Consider the following 20645-nt stretch of genomic DNA (forward strand, 5'->3'; position numbering starts at 1 on the left):
AGATGAATTTGCTATATCATCTAGCTAGAATCAAAATGGATTCTGTTATGCTTCTACACTATACTAATGAATATGAGAACCCTTTGATACTGTGATTATTGGGTGTGTACATAATATACGTACTATCCCGTAGTGCACACACATAACTGTTAGGCCTTCAGCAGGTTGCCTCAGTCCCAGTATTCGACAGCTCCACCCTTTGATCAGGGACATTATCCATGTGCCCTGTCATCTCAGGAGAATTTCTGGGAACGTATAGTTCGCTAATAATCATTTCATGTAATATTGCTATTCTGCGTTTGACAGTAGCCTTCTAAATACAACATAGGCCGCATCTGTAGGCGGTGAACATCAAATGAATGTCTATAATCACATCGGGGTTACCAAAGAATAAACCTCATCACAGAATACATCATCACATACAATCACATACAATATACTTAAAAAACATTTTCCTAATCCTGAAAATTGAATACTAGGATTTAAACATTTATCTTTTCCAGTCCATATCATAATGCCTTGGTTAAAGTTCTTTTATATCATGGGCCTCCTTTATATACTTGGCATTACACGTATCGGGATCCGTAATGTCTTTGGTCAAATAAGCACAACGTGCTGTTTCCGGAAATCAACAATATCCTCCAATTTGTGGTATTAAAAAAATGTAGAACAATATGGTATCGTAATAGTTCATGTCCAATGTCCTGGAATCATCACAAATGTCCACAGTTCTGGAATATCCTATCATAAAGTTCAATCATGTTATCAATAATTTAAACGAAAAAAAACGTCAACTTCCAGTTGATTAATCACACGACTTCATTAGCCATAGGAGAACTTATTAGCCACCTTTACCACTTCGAGGTTTTATTGATACTCTGGTGGCAGGAACATGTTTCCTGATTACTGAGTCAATTACTCTTTTTAGGAATAGTTCATCCTGCAAGAAAACTTTTCTCAAGTTAATATATGTTTTTGTATAAAATTGCTAAATCAATCTTAAATAACAAACATTTTTAGAATTAATAGGTAACCAATTATATATCATATCCTAAGGACATGGTGACAACTACCATTCCCCGTTATGTATGATATCTTCTTTTAACCTTTGAATCTACTACTGGTAAAATACATTTATTAAATCATAAACTTTAATGAACATCATATGTAACCATTACTATTTATATACCTAACTCATTATATCTAGCACATCTAGAAACCTTAGGTTAGTATATTGTAACAATCCTTTCACATTCCCTTAAATCAACCTTTTCTATCTACATAAGATAATTTTTTTTTCTGTATTATTGACCTATTTTATTTCCACTAACTGAAATACACCCGACATGTGTAGCTAATATTATCACCAGTGGTTCTTTCTTGAGATACTGTTGTATCTATACAAATGATTAGCAATACAATTTATATAGCTGCAGTACTTAAAATCTTTCCAACAATTAATGGTATTGCTGGACTGGATACTCCTCAGAATAATATCCTAAATTATTTAAATTATCCATGCATTAATCTATACATCTGTCTTCAAGTGGAGTATAATACTCACAACCACGTTTTTCAAAGTGTGTGTTCGTTACACCGGTCATAAATCTCTCTGGATTTCCTGCTTAGAAAAGAAAAGAGGAAGGAAGGGTCTTATTGAAATAATTCCCATCCACAATAATGGGTGAGTACTCATACCTACACCACACGTTTGCTCGCTCTCTCTTCAAAGAAAAATAAATAAATTAAGTCCTAATGCTGTTATAAATAACGTCGCTCCCGTATACTTTCAGAAATGTTAAAAGTTCTGTAGGATATTAGCTTATAAGCACATAGTCTATTATCAATGATCATAATCATCTCTATCTTGATTGAAGGGTTCATTCAAATACAACTCTGTGGTAGTAACAGTAGTAACAGTCTCTGTATTGTATCTCCATACAATTGTTTTTAGTGTTAGGTTCCTTTAAGCTCTGGTCTCTGACCTTTTCATTTCATTGCAAGCTCATGGATCTAGGTGTCCTTCTTCTGCAGCCTTTGCAACGGCTGTATCAGTAGTCAGCGGTACTTGCCCAGGACCATCCTATGCGATCTGTAATGGAACCAAAACATAAGCAACTTCTCACCATAACACCGTCTTCACTCTCTTTAGTGATTGTCCTGTGCCGGACTGTGCGTTTTCGTGTTGGTTAACTATCTTTCCAAGGTTCTTGCAGCACTTGATATTCTTGTAACTGTTTAAATAATTTGTGTGACACATTTGAATCGTCAAATCATTTTGTAGTTTTGAATCAGTCTCTGGATAATATATCTTTGCTGGATTCCAAAAAGAATAACAAAAACATGATATAGAAGAGAGACAAAGCAGAGGCTTAGGTGTAATTCTACCACTATTGAACCAACGATTGGACCATGCCATGATTCAAATTCTGCCTTTCCTGTCTCTTTTGTAGATTAATAATGCTTAATTCTTTAAACTTTCCTTGTCACATTATGACTTTTTATTCTCAACATTACACATATTAAACACAAAATATTTGTCAAACTCCTATAAACTCTTTCTATCAGTAAAGAAACTTTACTGTCTTTGAAACACTATCTCACACCTCTGGCCTTATTATTCATTTCTCAAATAACCCCTTAACACCTGTTACACATACTATAGTTCCTTTTTTAGCATTAAACTATGTTGTATTACAACAATGTTGTTTTTAATCAACCCAACCATCTGCAGTAAACATGCTATAGCTTTCTTTATCACCATCACGATCATCCCTCTTATTATCACATAATTTGTTATTTTGGTCCCATGCCAAAACACAATGTACACTTCTCCATTAAACTTCATCCCACTATAGAAAGCTTGTGAATCTATTTCATGTTAGTTACCCTTAGATTTGCATAACTCATGACATTTCCCCTTAATGAAAATTGGCAACAACACTTTTATTAATAATACTAATTCACTAATTCACCATCCCATTATCCCCTATGGATGCTCGAGAAATTTTTCTCCTGTTAATCAGTTTTTTTCAATTCCTTTAAATGCAATGTAAAATGCGATGTAATCATTATAATTGTCTTACTCATCCACATTATATTCCTTATACTCCCCACTTTTGGGGGTGAGGAAGACAAGTATGCAGCTGTATCTAAGTTGTGGTGGATCCTGTGAATCGGGAAACACTCTGAGCTGGGCATCACTGTGCCACCAGAGGAAACCCTACCAGGATAGGTTCTTGGACAGGGAAATCGGGTGACGAGGATCAGTGAAGCAAGTAAAAGGACTGATACGCTGAATAAACCATCTGCGGTGGTGCCTAGGCTATTTTCAGCCTCGGACCCATGTTGCTTCTTTAAGCTAGCCCACCGCAATCCCATTATATGGTGAGAGATTTACATCTATCACACAGTCACTTTAACTGGTCCAGATTCACCCATGCACTTTATGTATGTAGTATGTCAGTGAGTTTATGTGTCCTAATAAACACATTTTTCATGGAACAAATCATTTGTTACAATTTCCCTGTTGGTTCATATATCCCCTATTGAATGAAGGGATATATCTTTAAATCTGAAATCCTTCTGTAAGCTACACTATTGCTATATTATATCTAAGTTGTATACTGTCAGAGGTAAAATGTACACATCATATAAAATCTACTGCTTAACCTCAGTATTAAACATATATACTCAGTATTAAACATATATGTTCTTGCTTATGCATAAGTGGATGGTTTGGCTCTGACTGTGTATCCATAATGTTTTATTCATGATAAAGTGTAATATTGTATTACCTTCTATAATTTCTTTGGTTATGAACTTGAATGTATGCATATAGCATTTACAAAAAAAATAAATTACTGTATCTAGAGATTTATCATCTGGTCATACATATATATCTATCAATAAATGTATACCAAGGCTCCACCCTCTAAGGGTTTTAACTATCTTTGGCCTAGCGCCAAATAATGATCTAGGTAGTTAACTATGTCAGCACACCGTTGACTTTTGTCTTTCGACACCTTGTGTTCTTTTCTGCAAGAAAACACAACTGTTTAGTATCTGACACCAATATTTCAAATAATTTATAACACAAAGGTATATCATCCACATACTGGTTACATTTCTTTACTTATTTCAACATATCATTCAGACTGGCCAGTCCACACAAACTCTACGTTTTTTTTTTTTCATGCACACCCATTATGTGCTTCCAAGCAAACTTTTCTTGGACTGTGTCCATCCTATGGATGCCTTGGCACATATACGGATTCACAGAAAACTTACAAACTTAACAACGCTCCTGCTCACATTTTTATCTGTATAACTATTCTATACAATCATATCCCCACACTTCCTGGCTACGGAACCTGGTTCATCACTGCATATTGTGCAGTCCACTAAGAACTTTTGCAATGTATTATATCGATGCCTATACAATGAGATGGATTTTAGCAAGCATATTTTTTTTTTTACCTCACAAACCCAGGGTAAGTGATATATAGATATGCTATGCATCCAACTTAATCTGTACCTACTTTAAACTTCATGGAATCTTTAGAAATACCTAATCCGTGATGTAGTATGATTTTACACTGTAACTTTTACATTAGGTTTCTTCCAAATAACTTTGAAGAATTGTCTAAAAGTATGTTAATACTGGAATCGTAGTGATTAATTGCTGGTCGCAATGTTTGATTTACAGCATATACATTGAAGAATGCGTATTCCTTTATCTTTCCCTATGATTTTAGCTGCTGCTTCTGCTGCTTTGAAAACTCTTTTCCCCGTATAGCTCACCAGAGTTAGGGCGTTGTCTTCTTGACTGTCTGCCAGATGCAGATCTGTTAGCTTTAACGCTGTTAGTGCTGACATCTTTAGCCCATATCTGTTGCTGGGATTTTTTTTTTTTTCTTATATTAAACTAGAGTAGATCATTTGCAGAAAAACATATTTAGAGTATTGCTTATGCCAGAGGTTCCCAAACTGTGTGCCGTAGCTCCCTGGGGTGCCTAGGACACTTGCAGGGGTTCCCTGGGTTGGTGGTCCAGGACCAATTCAAATTATCCAGTGCTGGTGGCTGCCAGTCATAAAATATGTGGCCAAACAGAAGCAAATCTTGTCCCTCATCACACAACTGACCCTAAGGATGACATATAAATGCCATCTACTTAATGTAATATTTATTTTTACATTTCTCAATAATAAAAATTTTTTCCTAGGGGTGCTGTGAAAAAAATTCTGATATTCTAGGGCCACATGATTAAAAAAAATTTTGGAAACCACTGACTTATGCTTATTATGATCCATCTTATTAGATGAAAAAAATCAAAGCTCACTGAACACTTTTTTTTTCTTTACTGCGTCATGGCTTACACTGCTGCTGGAAAGGAGGGGGCACGTTTCTGCGCTTTTACAGCTCTCCGTGCTACACAGCGTTGGAAACTGAAGGGGTTTTCTTTTTTTTTTTTTTTCTTTCTGCTGGCAGACCTTCTCACAATATATTGCATTAAAGAATATTTACGTATTAAACAATACCATAAGGCAACTTCACTTCATAGTTAGATAGTAACATTAGATAACCACATATTTTTAGCTACAGATCTGCCAAAAGCCATTTGAACACGGACATCAACTTTTGTTTCCTCAGTTCACAAATATACATATATATATATATATATATATATAAAACCCTTATTTCAAAACTTGTAACCTTATTTCAAAACTTGTAACCATGCCAATCACAGACAGAAGGTTTCCATTAGACCCAGATCTGAGAATATACTTAACTGAACATTATGTCCCACACACAAGACACCATAACACAAAAATTTAAATTCAGTTTGCAAACTTCAATTTCTTGCAGATTTCAACAGTTTTGCCGATTTCAAAATACGCTTAGTATTGGTTGATCAGGCCAATATTATACAGCATGATTGAAATGCAAAACATATACTGTACCCTTTGTCACAGTACTATACAAAATTTGTGCTTCTATGGAATATTTCTTCCATACATGATATGCACACTTAGGGTTAATCCTCCCTGCCCTTCCCATACGCTGGAAAAATTCGCAATCCCTGCAATTTTTCACACACGCGACACGTCTGTCAACTGGGAAGCTGCAGTAGATCCTCTTATCACAGACTACTATCACAATGCAACATGCCATGCTATGGTTGCTTAAAACAACCAGCAGCTCTTAGCAGCTCAGTATTGCAATATATATTTACACTCAAATACATATAATCCCTGTAACCTCGGGTTGTTCACTCTATTTCATGTACCCTTCTTACACACGTGTAGCTGACTAACAAGGGGAGGTGGTCTATGTGCTTTTTACTTAATTTTGGCTCTTATCTTATCTGGCACTTACAGCGTTAACGAGGGGACGTGATACTGTAAATGCAGATTGAAACACAAACAGACCTCGTGAAGATGGTCCACAGCACTTATACACGCAATCATTCATAGAGTTAAGAGTGAAAAACCCTGGTTACTGTTTCTTTGCCCAAATACAAACTTTGAATTATTTTTGATCTTATTTACATGCAACAGCATCTGTCAATCAACATTTCCGAGTTACTTGGTCCTTAACCGATTTGGACATAATTTTGGTATTAATTTTACAAACAAGCAACAACAAACAGGTCCCTGAGTTATTTTACTAGTTTTGTCACTCTCTCCACTCCTAATTCTCATATTATAAAAAATACAATCACACAGACAGCTGGCAGGTATAGAAACAGCATGTACTGGAATACAGCACATACCATGGTATTCTATACTTACCAGTGCTGTAATGACTTGGGATGTTCCTTCCATCCTGGCTGGCACACCTCTTTGAGAATTTGATGAAGAGATCGAAATCTATAGTTCCAAGGACTGCGAGCCCCCATCTGTTGAATTCTCTTTGTGAGGTTAACTAAATTAACCATCTTGTTGCTGTTTGGGTTGTTAGGTAAAATTAATGAATTGAAAATGGATTTATAAAAATCAATTATTATTTATTAAAAAGGCCACGCCCGTATACAGGGGAGAGGTAAATCCTTTTAACAACAACCAGATACACGTATCAACAATGAGTTTTATATAATACACAGTTACGCCCCTTTTGTATATCCCTCCCATATGATTTCTTACCTAGGAATACAGTGTTAGGCAATATTGTTATGCAATATTATTATGCAATATTAGGACCATTGTCAAGAATACTCAAAGATACTCGTGATATTCAACTGTGTCCATATTAGGAATTACATCTGGACTCTATGAGCTTTTAGAAAGTGCGTAGGTGGAATTAATACTTAGCCAACAAAGTTGTTTTTCTCGTCTCTCAGTGTGTAAAAAGTTCAAGATGAATTTGCTATATCATCTAGCTAGAATCAAAATGGATTCTGTTATGCTTCTACACTATACTAATGAATATGAGAACCCTTTGATACTGTGATTATTGGGTGTGTACATAATATACGTACTATCCCGTAGTGCACACACATAACTGTTAGGCCTTCAGCAGGTTGCCTCAGTCCCAGTATTCGACAGATTCTGGCAAGTTTGGATCTCACTAACTATTACATCCCTATAGTTGTATGTTTAGCATTAAAAACATCTGGATGGCATCTTCTAACTCAGCAAGATTGGTTGGAGTGAGATTCTGGCAAGTTTGCATAAAGTCACGTTCAATTTCATATGGCTATCATAACTTGAAAGTTGCCAGGAATATAAGTAGAGCCACTGTAGTAACTTTGCGCCCTATCTATTCAAAGTCATTGGTCCACCTCTTAAGCATGTCATCTAAAGCATGTTATAAATGGAGTTTTAACTGACTTTGAACCACTCTGCAACTTCACAGATTCAACAAGGTCTTCAGTACTACAACATATTCACTAGGTTCTTTAATTCTTCCCCAGACTTTACCTATCTAACCACCATGCTCCTGCCTATGTGCCTTATGAAGCTTTGTGTTATGCAATTTACTTACTCAACTGTTGCCTTATTTATTCTACTGCCTGGTATTGCCTTTCATTTGCCATTCATGCCTAACTTCTGACTTTACACTGTTTTTTTTCCATGTGGCAACAACATTTTTCTTCTCTGGCATTATTATGCATTCTCCCTCACCGCAATTACATCTGGATCAACACACCAACAGTCTGGGAATACATACATAAGTACAAGACCCCTCTTATTCCTAGACCTCCACACCACAATGGCCTCCACACCTTCCTGACCTCTGCATCATAGCCCACTTTAAACTGAAAGTGACACTTTTATCTAGCTTTGACTGGTACTCTACCACCTTGCCCCAAGCACTCTGTGTTGCCCAGCATGACCAACATCAACCTGCCTTACAGTACTACAGCCTAAACTGCTCAGCCTCCTCCTCCATTGAGTCCCTTGCTGCTTCTATGCATTTGTTGTTTTGTTTTCCAACTACTGTGTATCAGATTTCTATGAATTGCTTCCGACAATAATAAAGTCAACATTCTGCATTTCGACATTGATGTAATGTCAACATTGTTGAAATGGTGACAATATGATTTTAGTGTGCTTCATTCCCTAATCATAACTTTAAGGCTAACCCTAACCATAACAGAAATGTCGATATTATGGCACTGTTGACATTTCCTATGTCAATATTTTGACATTTTGGAGGTGTCAACATTAATGGTGTTGACATTTTAACAATGTCTATCTCAACAGTGTCGACATTCTGTTGTAGAAATTGTGACTGCATTATCGGAGACATTATGACTGCATACCCCCCAGATATTGCTTATCCAGCCCCTTATAACCTACGCAGTATGCCACAGACAGCTGCCTTGCCTGGTACTTCCGTGGATAAGATGAACAATCCATGGAACTGGTGAATCTTTGAGTGTCTTGTACTTTTAATTACATATTTGTATCTGCCGAGATGGCTGTCTCCTTTGTAATATGGTTACTTCTTGGCAAATATAAAGCACTTTCAGCCGCATTGGATAGAGAATGCTGGCGGTCATAATACTGACCGTGGCATCCCGATGATCAGAATCCTGACAGGGGAAGGTAAGTATACTTTCCGACCCCAAATGTTCCCTTAACCCTAACCCTCCATCACCGCAGCCTGAATCTAACCTTCCCCTCCCCATAGTCTAACACTAACCCTTTGTGGTGGTGCCTGAACCTAACCCCTCCTTCCCGCAGCCTAACCCCCTCCTCACCGCAGTCTAAACCTAATCCCACTGGCCCGCAGCCTAACCCTCCTTGCAGCCTAAACCTAACCACCCCCACCCCTGGCTTACCTCTTTAGTGTCCCGACACTCGCTTGTTCAGGATCCCGGCGGTCAGGGTTCCGGCAAGGGGCAGGCGACCCTATTTGGCATGCCCTTTTCAGTCTTTTGGGAGAAAAGTGTATATGGTATCCGGTAAGGATCCCAGAGGACGGGATCCTGGCAGTCGAAATGCTGATGCCGGAATCCCGACACTACTTGGAATGTCAGGATCCCGACCACCGGGATCCTGAATGAGGATTTGCCGGTCTAGCAGAGTGGTAAGCTGGTAAGCCGCTGTGTTTGCGTGTGTGTGTGTGGGGGGGGGGGAAGGGGGTTAGGTTTAGGCTACAGGGAGGAGCGTTAAGGTTAGGCTGTGAAGGGGGGAGTTTATGGATAGGCAACAGGGAGGGGGACTTAGGGTTAGGCATCCCTGGGGAGGGTTAGGCTTAGGCTGTGGGAATAGGTGGTTAGAATTAGGCACCACCAGGCAGGGTTAGGGTTAGGCTGCTGGGGTGGGGCGGAGGTCAGGCTGCAGAAAAGGAGTCTTAGGTTTAGGGGGTTTGGGGATTAGAGATAGTATACTCACCTAGTATGTGTTAGGATCCTGAGGGTCGAGATGCCACTGTTGGTATTATGAGTGCCGGCATCCCAAACGCTTGGATCCCGATACCATCCCGTGTATATAAATGCACATTATTACGTATCTTCACATACATTGTCTGTTAAGTATGCTCTTATTGCTGCTATTCGCTGAGGTAAGAGATGATGTAACAGACCAATTAATCAATAAAGGTTGAGTCTCCCATATCCAAAATGCTTGGGACCAGATGTATTTTGGATATTTGATTTTTCCGTATTTTAGAATATCTGCATGCCATAATGACATACTGTATCTTGGGGATAGGACCCAAGTCTAAACATAAAATGCATTTTTGTTTCATATACAATTTATACACATACAATAGAGCCTGATTCATTTTTGTAAGTAAAGCAAAAAAAAAGCATGTAAATACTGTCTGCTTTGCATGTAGCCCACAAATGCTAGACAGCTTTATTTCTACACTGCAACATAGATTTCAGTTTGAACACACCTCACCCAAATCTAACTCTCTTTGTACATGTGACATCTGCCCCACCTGCAGCTCAACATGGTTCTGCCCACTTGCTTGCTTTTTTGCTTTTCTTACAAAAATGGCCCATAGCCGGAAGGCAATTTTAAATAATATTTTTAAGAATTTTGTGCCTGAAACAAAATGTGTGTACTTTAGACCATCAGGAAACAAAGGTGTCACTATCTTGCTAAAAATATTTTGGATTTCAGATTTTTAGATATAGGCAGTGGTGCAAGAAGAATTTTTTTCTTAGTGGTACTGATAGTAAAAATGGGCGAGGTCCAGTGTCATGAGGGGGCGTGGTCACTCAAAACTAGGGGAGTGGCTGGATGACAATAGGGGCATGGCCATATTATATTACACACCGTAATGCCCCTTACACATTATGCCAAACACCATAATGCCCATTACACATTATGCCACTCATACTTTTATGTCCCACACACAAAAATACCCCTTATAAATTATGCCCCACAGTAAGGCTTCTGTTTACTTGCTGCAGGGGATTTCATGGCAAAAGATGCAGCTTTCTGCATCTTCTCCTGGAGGCGCCAGCGTTCCCGGCACTTCTGGGTAACGCTGTACATGCAGTGCTGGAATTATACATTTTGCGCCCCACCCACATGGCATTTTAGTGTCGCTTACATGCATAATGACCCCTGTAGTGCCGCTTACACGCATAATGCCCCACTAGTGTCGCTTACACACATAATGCTCCCTGCAGTGCCGCTTTCACACATAATGCCTCTAGTAGGACTTACCGCCCTACCTGCTCGTTGCCAGGGGTTTCTTGCTCATTGCCAGGTGTTACATGTTCATTGTAAGGGGTTTCTTGCTCGTTGCCAAGGGTTGCATGCTCAGTGCATACAGAGACCCTGCACCCTGCTGCACCGGCGGTGGGCTGATGGTACTGTGTACCACCACCATATCTCTTAATGGTACCATGTACCACCCCGTACCACCCTACTATCAGCACTGGATATAGGAGACTCCACATACAATGTCATCCTGGAAGACAAGATGCTGTTCTAACGATGATTGTATCTCATTGATGACCTGGTATCTTTATTGCGCATGCACGACCATTGGTCAACCATTTCCACAGTATTTAAGGAGTTAAAATGATTTATAAATAAGCCTCACGCATATTGCTGCTGTGAAAAGGTTTCAAAGAATTATTACTCCACACAGAAAGCATTTTATCTGATATCTACATGTTTTGTCTGACTACTTGTTGGAATTGCAGGACTGTCACTGGGTCCATTTCAATGTCTTCACTTCATGGCAAAATGGCAGATTTGCTTGTGTATTACTAACAAGTACATTTTACCTAAAATGTATCTAACAATTTATAGATTCCAGCTGAATTATAATAACTCACTGTTTATTTAGAGCAATGTTAAAATAAAGCAATTCTCTACTCTTTCTGTAACAGACAAATTTGACTACCCAGGAACTTGGACAGATATTGTGAAAAGTGAGTTCCAGGAAGTGAATCTGGACAAAGATTCCCAGGAGTACAAAGAAGTTAAAACTAAATTCAAGTCTTCCTCAAAATCATTTCATGTGGTTGAGGTTAATATTATTAATTATTTATTTTAGTACATCAATACTGCCACATTTGGGCCTAATTCACGATGGATTGTCATTGAGGAATTAGCAATTATTTCTAACCTGGTACTGCAAAAAATCCCAGAAAAGAAAAGAAAATACGCCCACCAATGCCTTTGCAAATCTACGTATGCATGAGCAGAATCGCAATGCATACGCAAAAAATGAGCACCATTGACAGTTGCGGGTGATCCCAGCATACTCAAATCAATGATAATGTAGTCGCACTGGGTGCCATGTTTTTGAACGCAGCATTCACAGATGACGTCAGATACATACTCCGAAAACAGCCATGACATGACAGCATTTTCCCAACCACTCCTCCCCACAAACGCCGTTACCACCCATGAACGGTCACTTCCTGTCAATCAAAATGCATTGTCTTTACAATTAAGCTGCATACACAAGGCAATCGCATTTTTCCCTTCACGCACACCCAATGCATTCGCAGCTCATGCGCAGTCCGACGATAATCACTCTCTGCGTGCAATCTGACATTTGCAAACGGTAGTGAATCAGGCCCTTTGTTGTAATGATGCTGAAAGATGATGTGAAAAGAAGGGGCATTTTATGATGCCATTTGTGTCAATTTGTGTAGGTCAAGATGTACGATGATATTAATTAGCATGCTCCTGCCCACTCAGCATTGACAAAGGGGGTCAGGGCTTGATGACATAATTTGTGTAATCATGTTCCTTTGGAGTCAGGTAAGTCCATTTTCAAGAGAATTGCCTACTCTACTGTAAGTCCCCGAGGTCTCATCCTTGTGGGTTGTCTTGTTACGTGCATAAAAGCATTAATCTGAACACTTGGGGCACACACATTTGAGAGTCCTCTCTTTCTAATGGGTATGATATATTATGTTGACATTCGTAGGGTGTAATTCAATTGTTTGAATAGTCGGTTGGGTGTCTGTTTTTCCCTGTCTATTAGATAGGAAAAAACAGACTCCCAACTGACTTTTCAAACATTTGAATCTCCCCCATAACGTTACCATGACAATGTCAACATGGTCATAATGTTGACATTTCAAAATTGGCCTCATTGTAATTCATCATGTCGACACTGATGAAACGTCAGCATCATTAGAATATCAACAAAACGTTTCTGGTGGTCTGGTAGTGACTTACAGTAATTGGTCTGGCAGCTCCAGCAGTGTGTTCTGGGACTGGTGGTCAGCTGACGAGGACTTCTGGCTCATCCTGCATGGCTTCTGGCAGTAAGTATGACTAACCCTAACCCTCCCACTAGGGCCCGATTCTAACCTCCCCTCCCGTAGCCTAACCCCACCCCAGTACCTAACACTATCCCTCCCCGCCCATAGCCTAACCTTAACCTCTCCTCCTTTCATACCTTAACCCTAACCCTCCCCCTAGTTCCTTGACCTAACCTACCCTCTCCTTAGCCTAACCCTCCCTCTAGTGCCTAATCTCCTCTCCCTTAGCCCAACCCTTCCCCTAGTGCCTAACTCTAGCCTCCCTTCCTGTAGCTTAACCCTAACTCCTCGTATTCCCTAACCTTAAACCCCCTCCCTCAGGTTAACCTTCCCTCTAGTGTCTAACCCTAAGATCTCCTCCCTCTGCCTAACCCCTCCCTCTGGAGCCTAACTCTAACCCCCCCTTAGCCTAACACCTCCGTAGTGTCTTACCTTAACCCCCCCTCCCTCAGGTTAACTGTCCCTTTAGTGTCTAACCCTAACCTCTTTCCCTCAGCCTAACCCTTCCCCTAGTGCCTAACCCTAACCTACCCTCCTGTATTTTAAAACTAACCCCTCCCTAGTTCCTACAGTAACCTTAACCCCCCTCCCTCAGGTTAACCTTCCCTCTAGTGCCTAACCCTTCCCTCCCAATAGTCTAACTCTGACTCTCCACTGCCGGTATGTGCAGAATGTTGACATTCCACATGTCGACACTGAACATGTCGACATTTTGGACATGCAGACATATTCAATGCTTCATTTCAACAAAGACAAATCATAAATGTCGACACAGTGATGGTGACATTATGACTGTTGACATTGTAAATGTCAAAATTATGAGTACATCCCCTTTCTAAGGCTGTGTTCCTTTAGTAGTTATTATCTGGTGATCACTATGTAGACAAAAAAATAACCTTTTTCACAGATTAAAGGTATCTACTGAGCAGATCAGCCCTGTCTTGCATCAAGTAAGAACAGGTTTGCTCCCAATTAGGGCCTGATTCTGAGTCGCACGCTGCTCCTTAAACGGTTGCATCTAGAGAATGTTAGCAAATTGCGCATGTGCTGTAGGAACACACCCTTGTTTGCATACATCCTGGTGATTCAGGACAGTTCTCAGCATTTGGTGGCCACTTGGTGCTCGCATGAAAGAGACATGTCTTGTGGGAATGTCATGGAAAAGTCTTGGATGTGTAGCCAGTGTCGTGTTCTATTCTAGGTCATGCGTATACCAAAGGCAAGCTATTTCAGATGGATTTCTGGCACCCAGCATAGAGTAGGTATAAATCCATAGGCGTGCCACTCCGGAGTCCCCCACCCCCCCTCCTTCAGTTAACAGACTACCTCCTCCGCTTTGAGACAGGTAAGCAGCCTATGTCTTGGTGGAGCCTAATCTCTGCTACCCACTATGAGGGCCAGTCAGCTGTGATGTCATAACACCACACCTAAGGAGCAGGGAAGCCGGCTCTAGGAAGTCGCTACCGGCTTTGGGAAGTCAAGCTCTGCTCACAGCATCCCTTGGTGCCTTCCCCCTTGGGCGCACTGGATGGCTCTGCAGTAGCACTGCTTGCTAAGTCACCATGAAGGCCACATGCAGGTATCATGATGCAGTGACGGTGTTCCACCCGAGCCCTACAGCCTCTGCGACAGCACCACTCAACACCCTTAGTTATAGCTTGACATGTAATACTATTCATTGGCATTTGTATTGTGAAGTGATAAGCTAATGACAAGTATTATTATACAGGTTGAGTCTCCCATATCGAAAATGCTTGAGACAAGAAGTATTTTGGATATCGGCTTTTTCCATGTTTTGGAATACTTGCATACCATAATGAGTTATCTTGGGGATGGGACCCAAGTCTAAACACAGAATGCATTTATGTTTCATATGCACCTTATACACATGGGGGGTTATTCAGAGTCAGTAGCTGTTTTACTAAAATAGCAAAACTGCTAATGATATAATCGCATGCTCAGGGCTGCCCAGCACAGGGCAAAACTGCCCAGCATGTGTAGCGCTACCCAGCGATGTGATTGCAATTCAATTGAGAGGTTATTGCAGAGGTAGACCCCTGTATACGTAGCCGGGCAGCATATGCAGGCGCACTGTCGCCATGTTTCCCATTGCAAAAAACGCAGGCGACGTCATCCAGCCTCCCCGAAACTGGCCATGACACTCCTGTGCTTCCTGCAGCACTCACCACCAACGCTGCGTTCCCACTCCCGACCGCCTGCCATCTGTCAATCACATTGTAATCGCATCCCAGAAATATGACCGCATGTGCGCGATGCAATGGTGGCGCAGGCTGTCTGCGTTTTTCGTAAAGAGAGACAGAGCGAGACACTGGGAAAAGAGGAAGACAGATTCAGAAAGGGACAGTAGAGGGAGGAGGGAGAGAGATGGAGTAAGGAGGGAGACAGCATAAATCCTGGAGGGGGGAGAGAAATACAGTAGAAAGACATACTGTAGAGAAAAATAAAACACAGTTGCTTATGCAGTTTAAAATTTTCATGCATTTTGCGTGCTTATGACCCGGTGCATGATGGGTCCAAAATACTAGTAGTGTATACAGAAATATACCATAAACACTTCTTTATATTTTTCTAGATCAAAAGGATTCAGAGTGTAAAACAGTGGCAGAGCTTTACAATTAACAAGAGAGCAGTGAGCAGAAAAAACCCTGGAAAGCGAAACCTTCACCATTTGTACCATGGCACAAAGTCTGAGGTCATTAAGAACATTAACCGGGAAGGATTCAACCGAATTTATTCTGGTGAAAATGGTAAGTTGGTCGGTGGCAATTGCTTATCAGTGCATTAATAAAGAACAGTTATTTTTTCATACAGTATCCCCATGAAATACTGATTGCCTGGAAACTGGTGTGGATTTAAAATAAGAATTGACTCACCGGTAATTCTATTTCTCGTAGTCCGTAGTGGATGCTGGGTACTCCGTAAGGACCATGGAGTATAGACGGGCTCCGCAGGAGACTGGGTATAGACGGGCTCCGCAGGAGACTGGGCACTCTTAAAAGAAAGATTAGGTACTATATCTGGTGTGCACTGGCTCCTCCCTCTATGCCCCTCCTCCAGACCTCAGCTAGGGAAACTGTGCCCGGAAGAGCTGACATTACTAGGAAAGGATTTGGAATCCAGGGTAAGACTCATACCAGCCACACCAATCACACTGTACAACTCGTGATAACTATACCCAGTTAACAGTATGAACAATAACTGAGCCTCTCTCAACAGATGGCTCATACAATAACTCTTTAGTTAAGCAATAACTATATACATGTATTGCAGAGAGTCCGCACTTGGGACGGGCTCCCAGCATCCACTACGGACTACGAGAAATAGAATTACCGGTGAGTAAATTCTTATTTTCTCTGACGTCCTAGTGGATGCTGGGTACTCCGTAAGGACCATGGGGATTATACCAAAGCTCCCAAACGGGCGGGAGAGTGCGGATGACTCTGCAGCACCGAATGAGCAAACTCAAGGTCCTCCTCAGCCAGGGTATCAAACTTGTAGAATTTTGCAAAAGTGTTTGAACCCGACCAAGTAGCAGCTCGGCAAAGTTGTAAAGCAGAGACCCCTTGGGCAGCCGCCCAAGAAGAGCCCACCTTCCTCGTGGAATGGGCTTTTACTGATTTAGGATGCGGCAGTCCAGCCGCAGAATGTGCAAGCTGAATGGTGCTACAGATCCAGCGAGCAATAGTCTGCTTTGAAGCAGGAGCACCCAGCTTGTTGGGTGCATGCAGGATAAATAGCGAGTCAGTTTTTCTGACTCTAGCCATCCTGGAAACATAAAGTTTCAGGGCCCGGACTACGTCCAGCAACTTGGAATCCTCCAAGACCCTAGTAGCCGCAGGCACCACAATAGGTTGGTTCAAATGAAACGATGATACCACCTTAGGGAGAAATTGGGGACGAGTCCTCCATTCTGCCCTTTCCATATGGAAGATCAGATATGGGCTTTTACATGACAAAGCCGCCAATTCTGACACACGCCTAGTCCAAGCTAAGGCCAAAAGCATAACCACTTTCCACGTGAGATATTTTAGCTCCACGGTCTTAAGTAGCTCAAACCAGTGGGATTTTAGGAATCCAACACACGTTAAGATCCCAAGGTGCCACTGGAGGCACAAAAGGGGCTGAATATGCAGCACCCCTGTAACAACGTCCGAACTTCAGGCAGTGAAGCCAGTTCTTTTTGAGAGAAAAAGGGATAGGGCCGAAATCTTGGCCTTTATGGATCCTAATTTTAGGCCCATAGTCACTCCTGACTGTAGGAAGTGCAGGAATCGACCCCCCTGGAATTCCTCTGTAGGGCCTTCCCGGCCACACACCAAGCAACCTATTTTTGCCATATACAGTGAAAAAGTCTTGCTGTCACGTCTTTCCTAGCCGTTATCAGCGTAGGAATAACTGCATCCGGAATGCCCTTTTCCGCTAGGATCCGGCGTTCAACCGCCATGCCGTCCAACGCAGCAAGTCTTGGATCAGACAGGGTCCCTGTTGCAACATGTCCTGACTGAGAGGCAGAGGCCATGGGTCCTCTGAGAGCATTTCTTGCAGTTCCGGGTACCGAGTCCTTCTTGGCCAATCCGGAGCAAAGAATATTGTTCACACTCCTCCGTTTATTACAATTCTCAGCCCTTGGGTCTGAGAGGAAGAGGAGGGAATATATAGACCGACTGGAACACCCACGGTGTTACTAGTGCGACCACAGCTATCGCCTGAGAGTCCCTTGACCCAGCGTAAAACCTTTTTTATCTTTTTATTGAGGTGGGACGCCATGTAGTCCACCTGAGGCAGTTTCCATCAATTTGCAAAACTGCGTGAAGACTTCCTGATGAAGTCACCACTTTCCCGGGTGGAGGTCGTGTCCACTCCCGGAATGAACACTGCTGACAGTGCGCTTACTTGATTCTCCGCCCAGCGAAGAATTCTGGTGGCTTCTACCCACGCCACCCTGCTCCTTGTGCTGCCCTGGCGGTTTACATGAGCCCCTGCGGTCTGACTGGATCAGAACCGGTTGGTCGCGAAGCAGGAACTCCGCTTGACTTAGGGCGTTGTATATGGCCCTTAGTTCCAGGATATTGATGTGAAGGCAAGTCTGTTGGCTTGACCACAAACCTTGGAATTTTCTTCCCTGTGTAACTGCCCCCCACCCTCGGAGGCTTGCATCCGTGGTCACCAGGACCCAGTCCTGAATGCCGAATCTGCGGCCCTCGAGAAGGTGAGCACTCCGCAGCCACCACAGGAGAGACACCCTGGCCCTGGGGGATAGGGTGATTAACCGATGCATCTGAAGATGTGATCCGGACCACTTGTCCAGTAAGTTCCATTGTCCTTGCATGGAACCAGCCGAAGGGGATGGCCTCGTATGATGCCATCATCCTTCTCAGGACTCGAGTGCAGTGATGCACTGACACCTGTTTTGGTTTTCAATGGATTCCTGACCAGTGTCATGAGCTCCTGAGCTCTCTCTATCGGGAGATAAACCCTCTTCTGGTCTGTGTCTAGGATCATGCCTAGGCGAGGCAGATGAGCTGTAGGAACCAACTGCGACTTTGGAATATATAGAATCCAGTCGTGTTGCCGTTTTACTTCCAGAGAAGGTGATACGCTGTCCAGCAACTGCTCTCTTGATCTCGCTTTTATGAGGAGATCATCCAAGTATGTGATAATAGTGACACCTTGCTTCCGCAGGAGCACCATCATATCCGCCATTACCTTGGTGAAATTGGTAATGACAATCCCGTACCGCAATTCTGAGGTACGCCTGATGAGGTGGATAAATGGGGACACGAAGGTATGCATCCCTTATGTCCCGATTCATTTCAGGCATGCAATGACCGCTCTTAGCGATTCCATCTTGAACCTGAACCTTTTCAGGTATATGTTCAGGGATTTTAATTCAATATGGGTCTAACCGAACCGTCTGGTTTCGGGATTATAACATGGTCGAATAATAACACCCTCTTGTTGAAGGAGGGGACCCTTGACCACCACCTGTTGAAGATACAATTTACGAATTGCAGTTAACACTGGCTCCCTCTCTTGGGGGGAAGCCCGCCGGGTCCTCGGTGAGGGGGCATCTTCTCACAGTCCAGCCTGTATCCCTGCGATACAATTTCTATTGCCCAGGGATCTAACAGGGAGTGAACCCACTTGTGGCTGAACTTACGAAGGCGTGTCCCCACCGGGCCTAGCTCCGCCTGTGGAGCCCCAGCGACATGCGGTGGATTTTTGTAGAGGCCGGGGAGGACTTCTGTTCCTTGGGACTAGCTGTGTTGTACAGCTTTTTTCCTCTGCCCCCGGCTCTGACAAGAAAGGACGCACCTCAGACTTTCTTGTTTCTTTATTCGAAAAGCTGCATTTAATAATGTCGTGCTTTCCTAGGCTGTGCAGGAATATAAGGCAAAATATCAGAATTACCAGCAATAACTGTGGAGACCAGGCCCGAGAACCTTTCTCCACACAATCCTCAGCCTTCCATATGCCTCTTAAGTCAGCATCATCTGTCCAATGTATATTCTACAGGACACGTCAAGCAGAAATCGACATAGCTTTTGACTCTAGGACCCAGTATACTCATGTCCCTTTGGGCATGCTTTATAATTATATATCTATCACTTAAGACAGCATCTTAAAATATTTATATGCATACTAGGGTCTCAATCTCTGCTGATAAGGTACCTGTCCACGCTGCCACAGCGCTATAAACCCATGCCGACACAATCGCCGGTCTGGGTAGTATACTAGAATGTGCACGCTATCTGCAGGATCCCTGAGAATAGCTAGTGCAAACAGGACACCCAAGGGGAAGATTCTCAACACATCCTGGCCCTAGTGGGGAAAGGATACAGCCTGAGAATTCTCTTGTGGGAAGCTGCCGTCTCTTGTCTGGAGATTCCCGCTCTTTTTCCTCATGAGAGGAGGGAAATTTACCTCAGCTTTCTCCCCCTTAAACATGTGTACTCTTGTGTCAGGGACAGATGAGTCATCAGTGATATGCAAATCATCTTTTATTCCAATAATCATATATTGAATATCTTTTAGCCCTCTTGGCTGTAACTTTGCATTATCGTAGTCGACAGTGGAGTTAAACTCCGTGTCGATACTTTGTTATTTTGGATAGTGAACATAGAGAGACTCTGAAGGACTCTGTGACATAGGGACAGACCAGGGTAGATTTCCTTTCTGTTCCCTAACCTTTTGTGCAATAATTTTACCTCAGCACTTACACATATCCAAACAGGTGTCGGCGTTGTTGACGGAGACACCCTCCCACACACTTATCCGCTCTATCACCTCCTTAGAGGAGCCTTTTACCTCAGACATGTCGACACACGCGTACCGACACACCACACACACAGGGGATGCTCTATTTGAAGACAGTTCCCCCACCAGGCCCTTTGGAGAGACAGAGAGAGAATATGCCAGCACACA

At 42.2% G+C, this 20645-nt stretch overlaps 1 protein-coding gene across 1 annotated transcript in view; it reads left to right on the forward strand.

Annotated features, from left to right (window-relative positions):
- LOC134944818 (protein mono-ADP-ribosyltransferase PARP15-like) overlaps positions 1-20645 on the forward strand; it is a 163631-nt gene that overhangs the window by 96734 nt on the left and 46252 nt on the right. Inside the window, exons 11-12 of the mRNA XM_063933705.1 lie at positions 11808-11947; positions 15793-15967. Coding sequence (XP_063789775.1) covers positions 11808-11947; positions 15793-15967 — 315 coding nt within the window. The remainder of the gene's footprint in view (positions 1-11807; positions 11948-15792; positions 15968-20645) is intronic.

The sequence above is a fragment of the Pseudophryne corroboree genome, chromosome 7 (genome assembly GCF_028390025.1).
Source record: "Pseudophryne corroboree isolate aPseCor3 chromosome 7, aPseCor3.hap2, whole genome shotgun sequence".
NCBI classification, from domain to species: Eukaryota; Metazoa; Chordata; class Amphibia; order Anura; family Myobatrachidae; genus Pseudophryne; species Pseudophryne corroboree.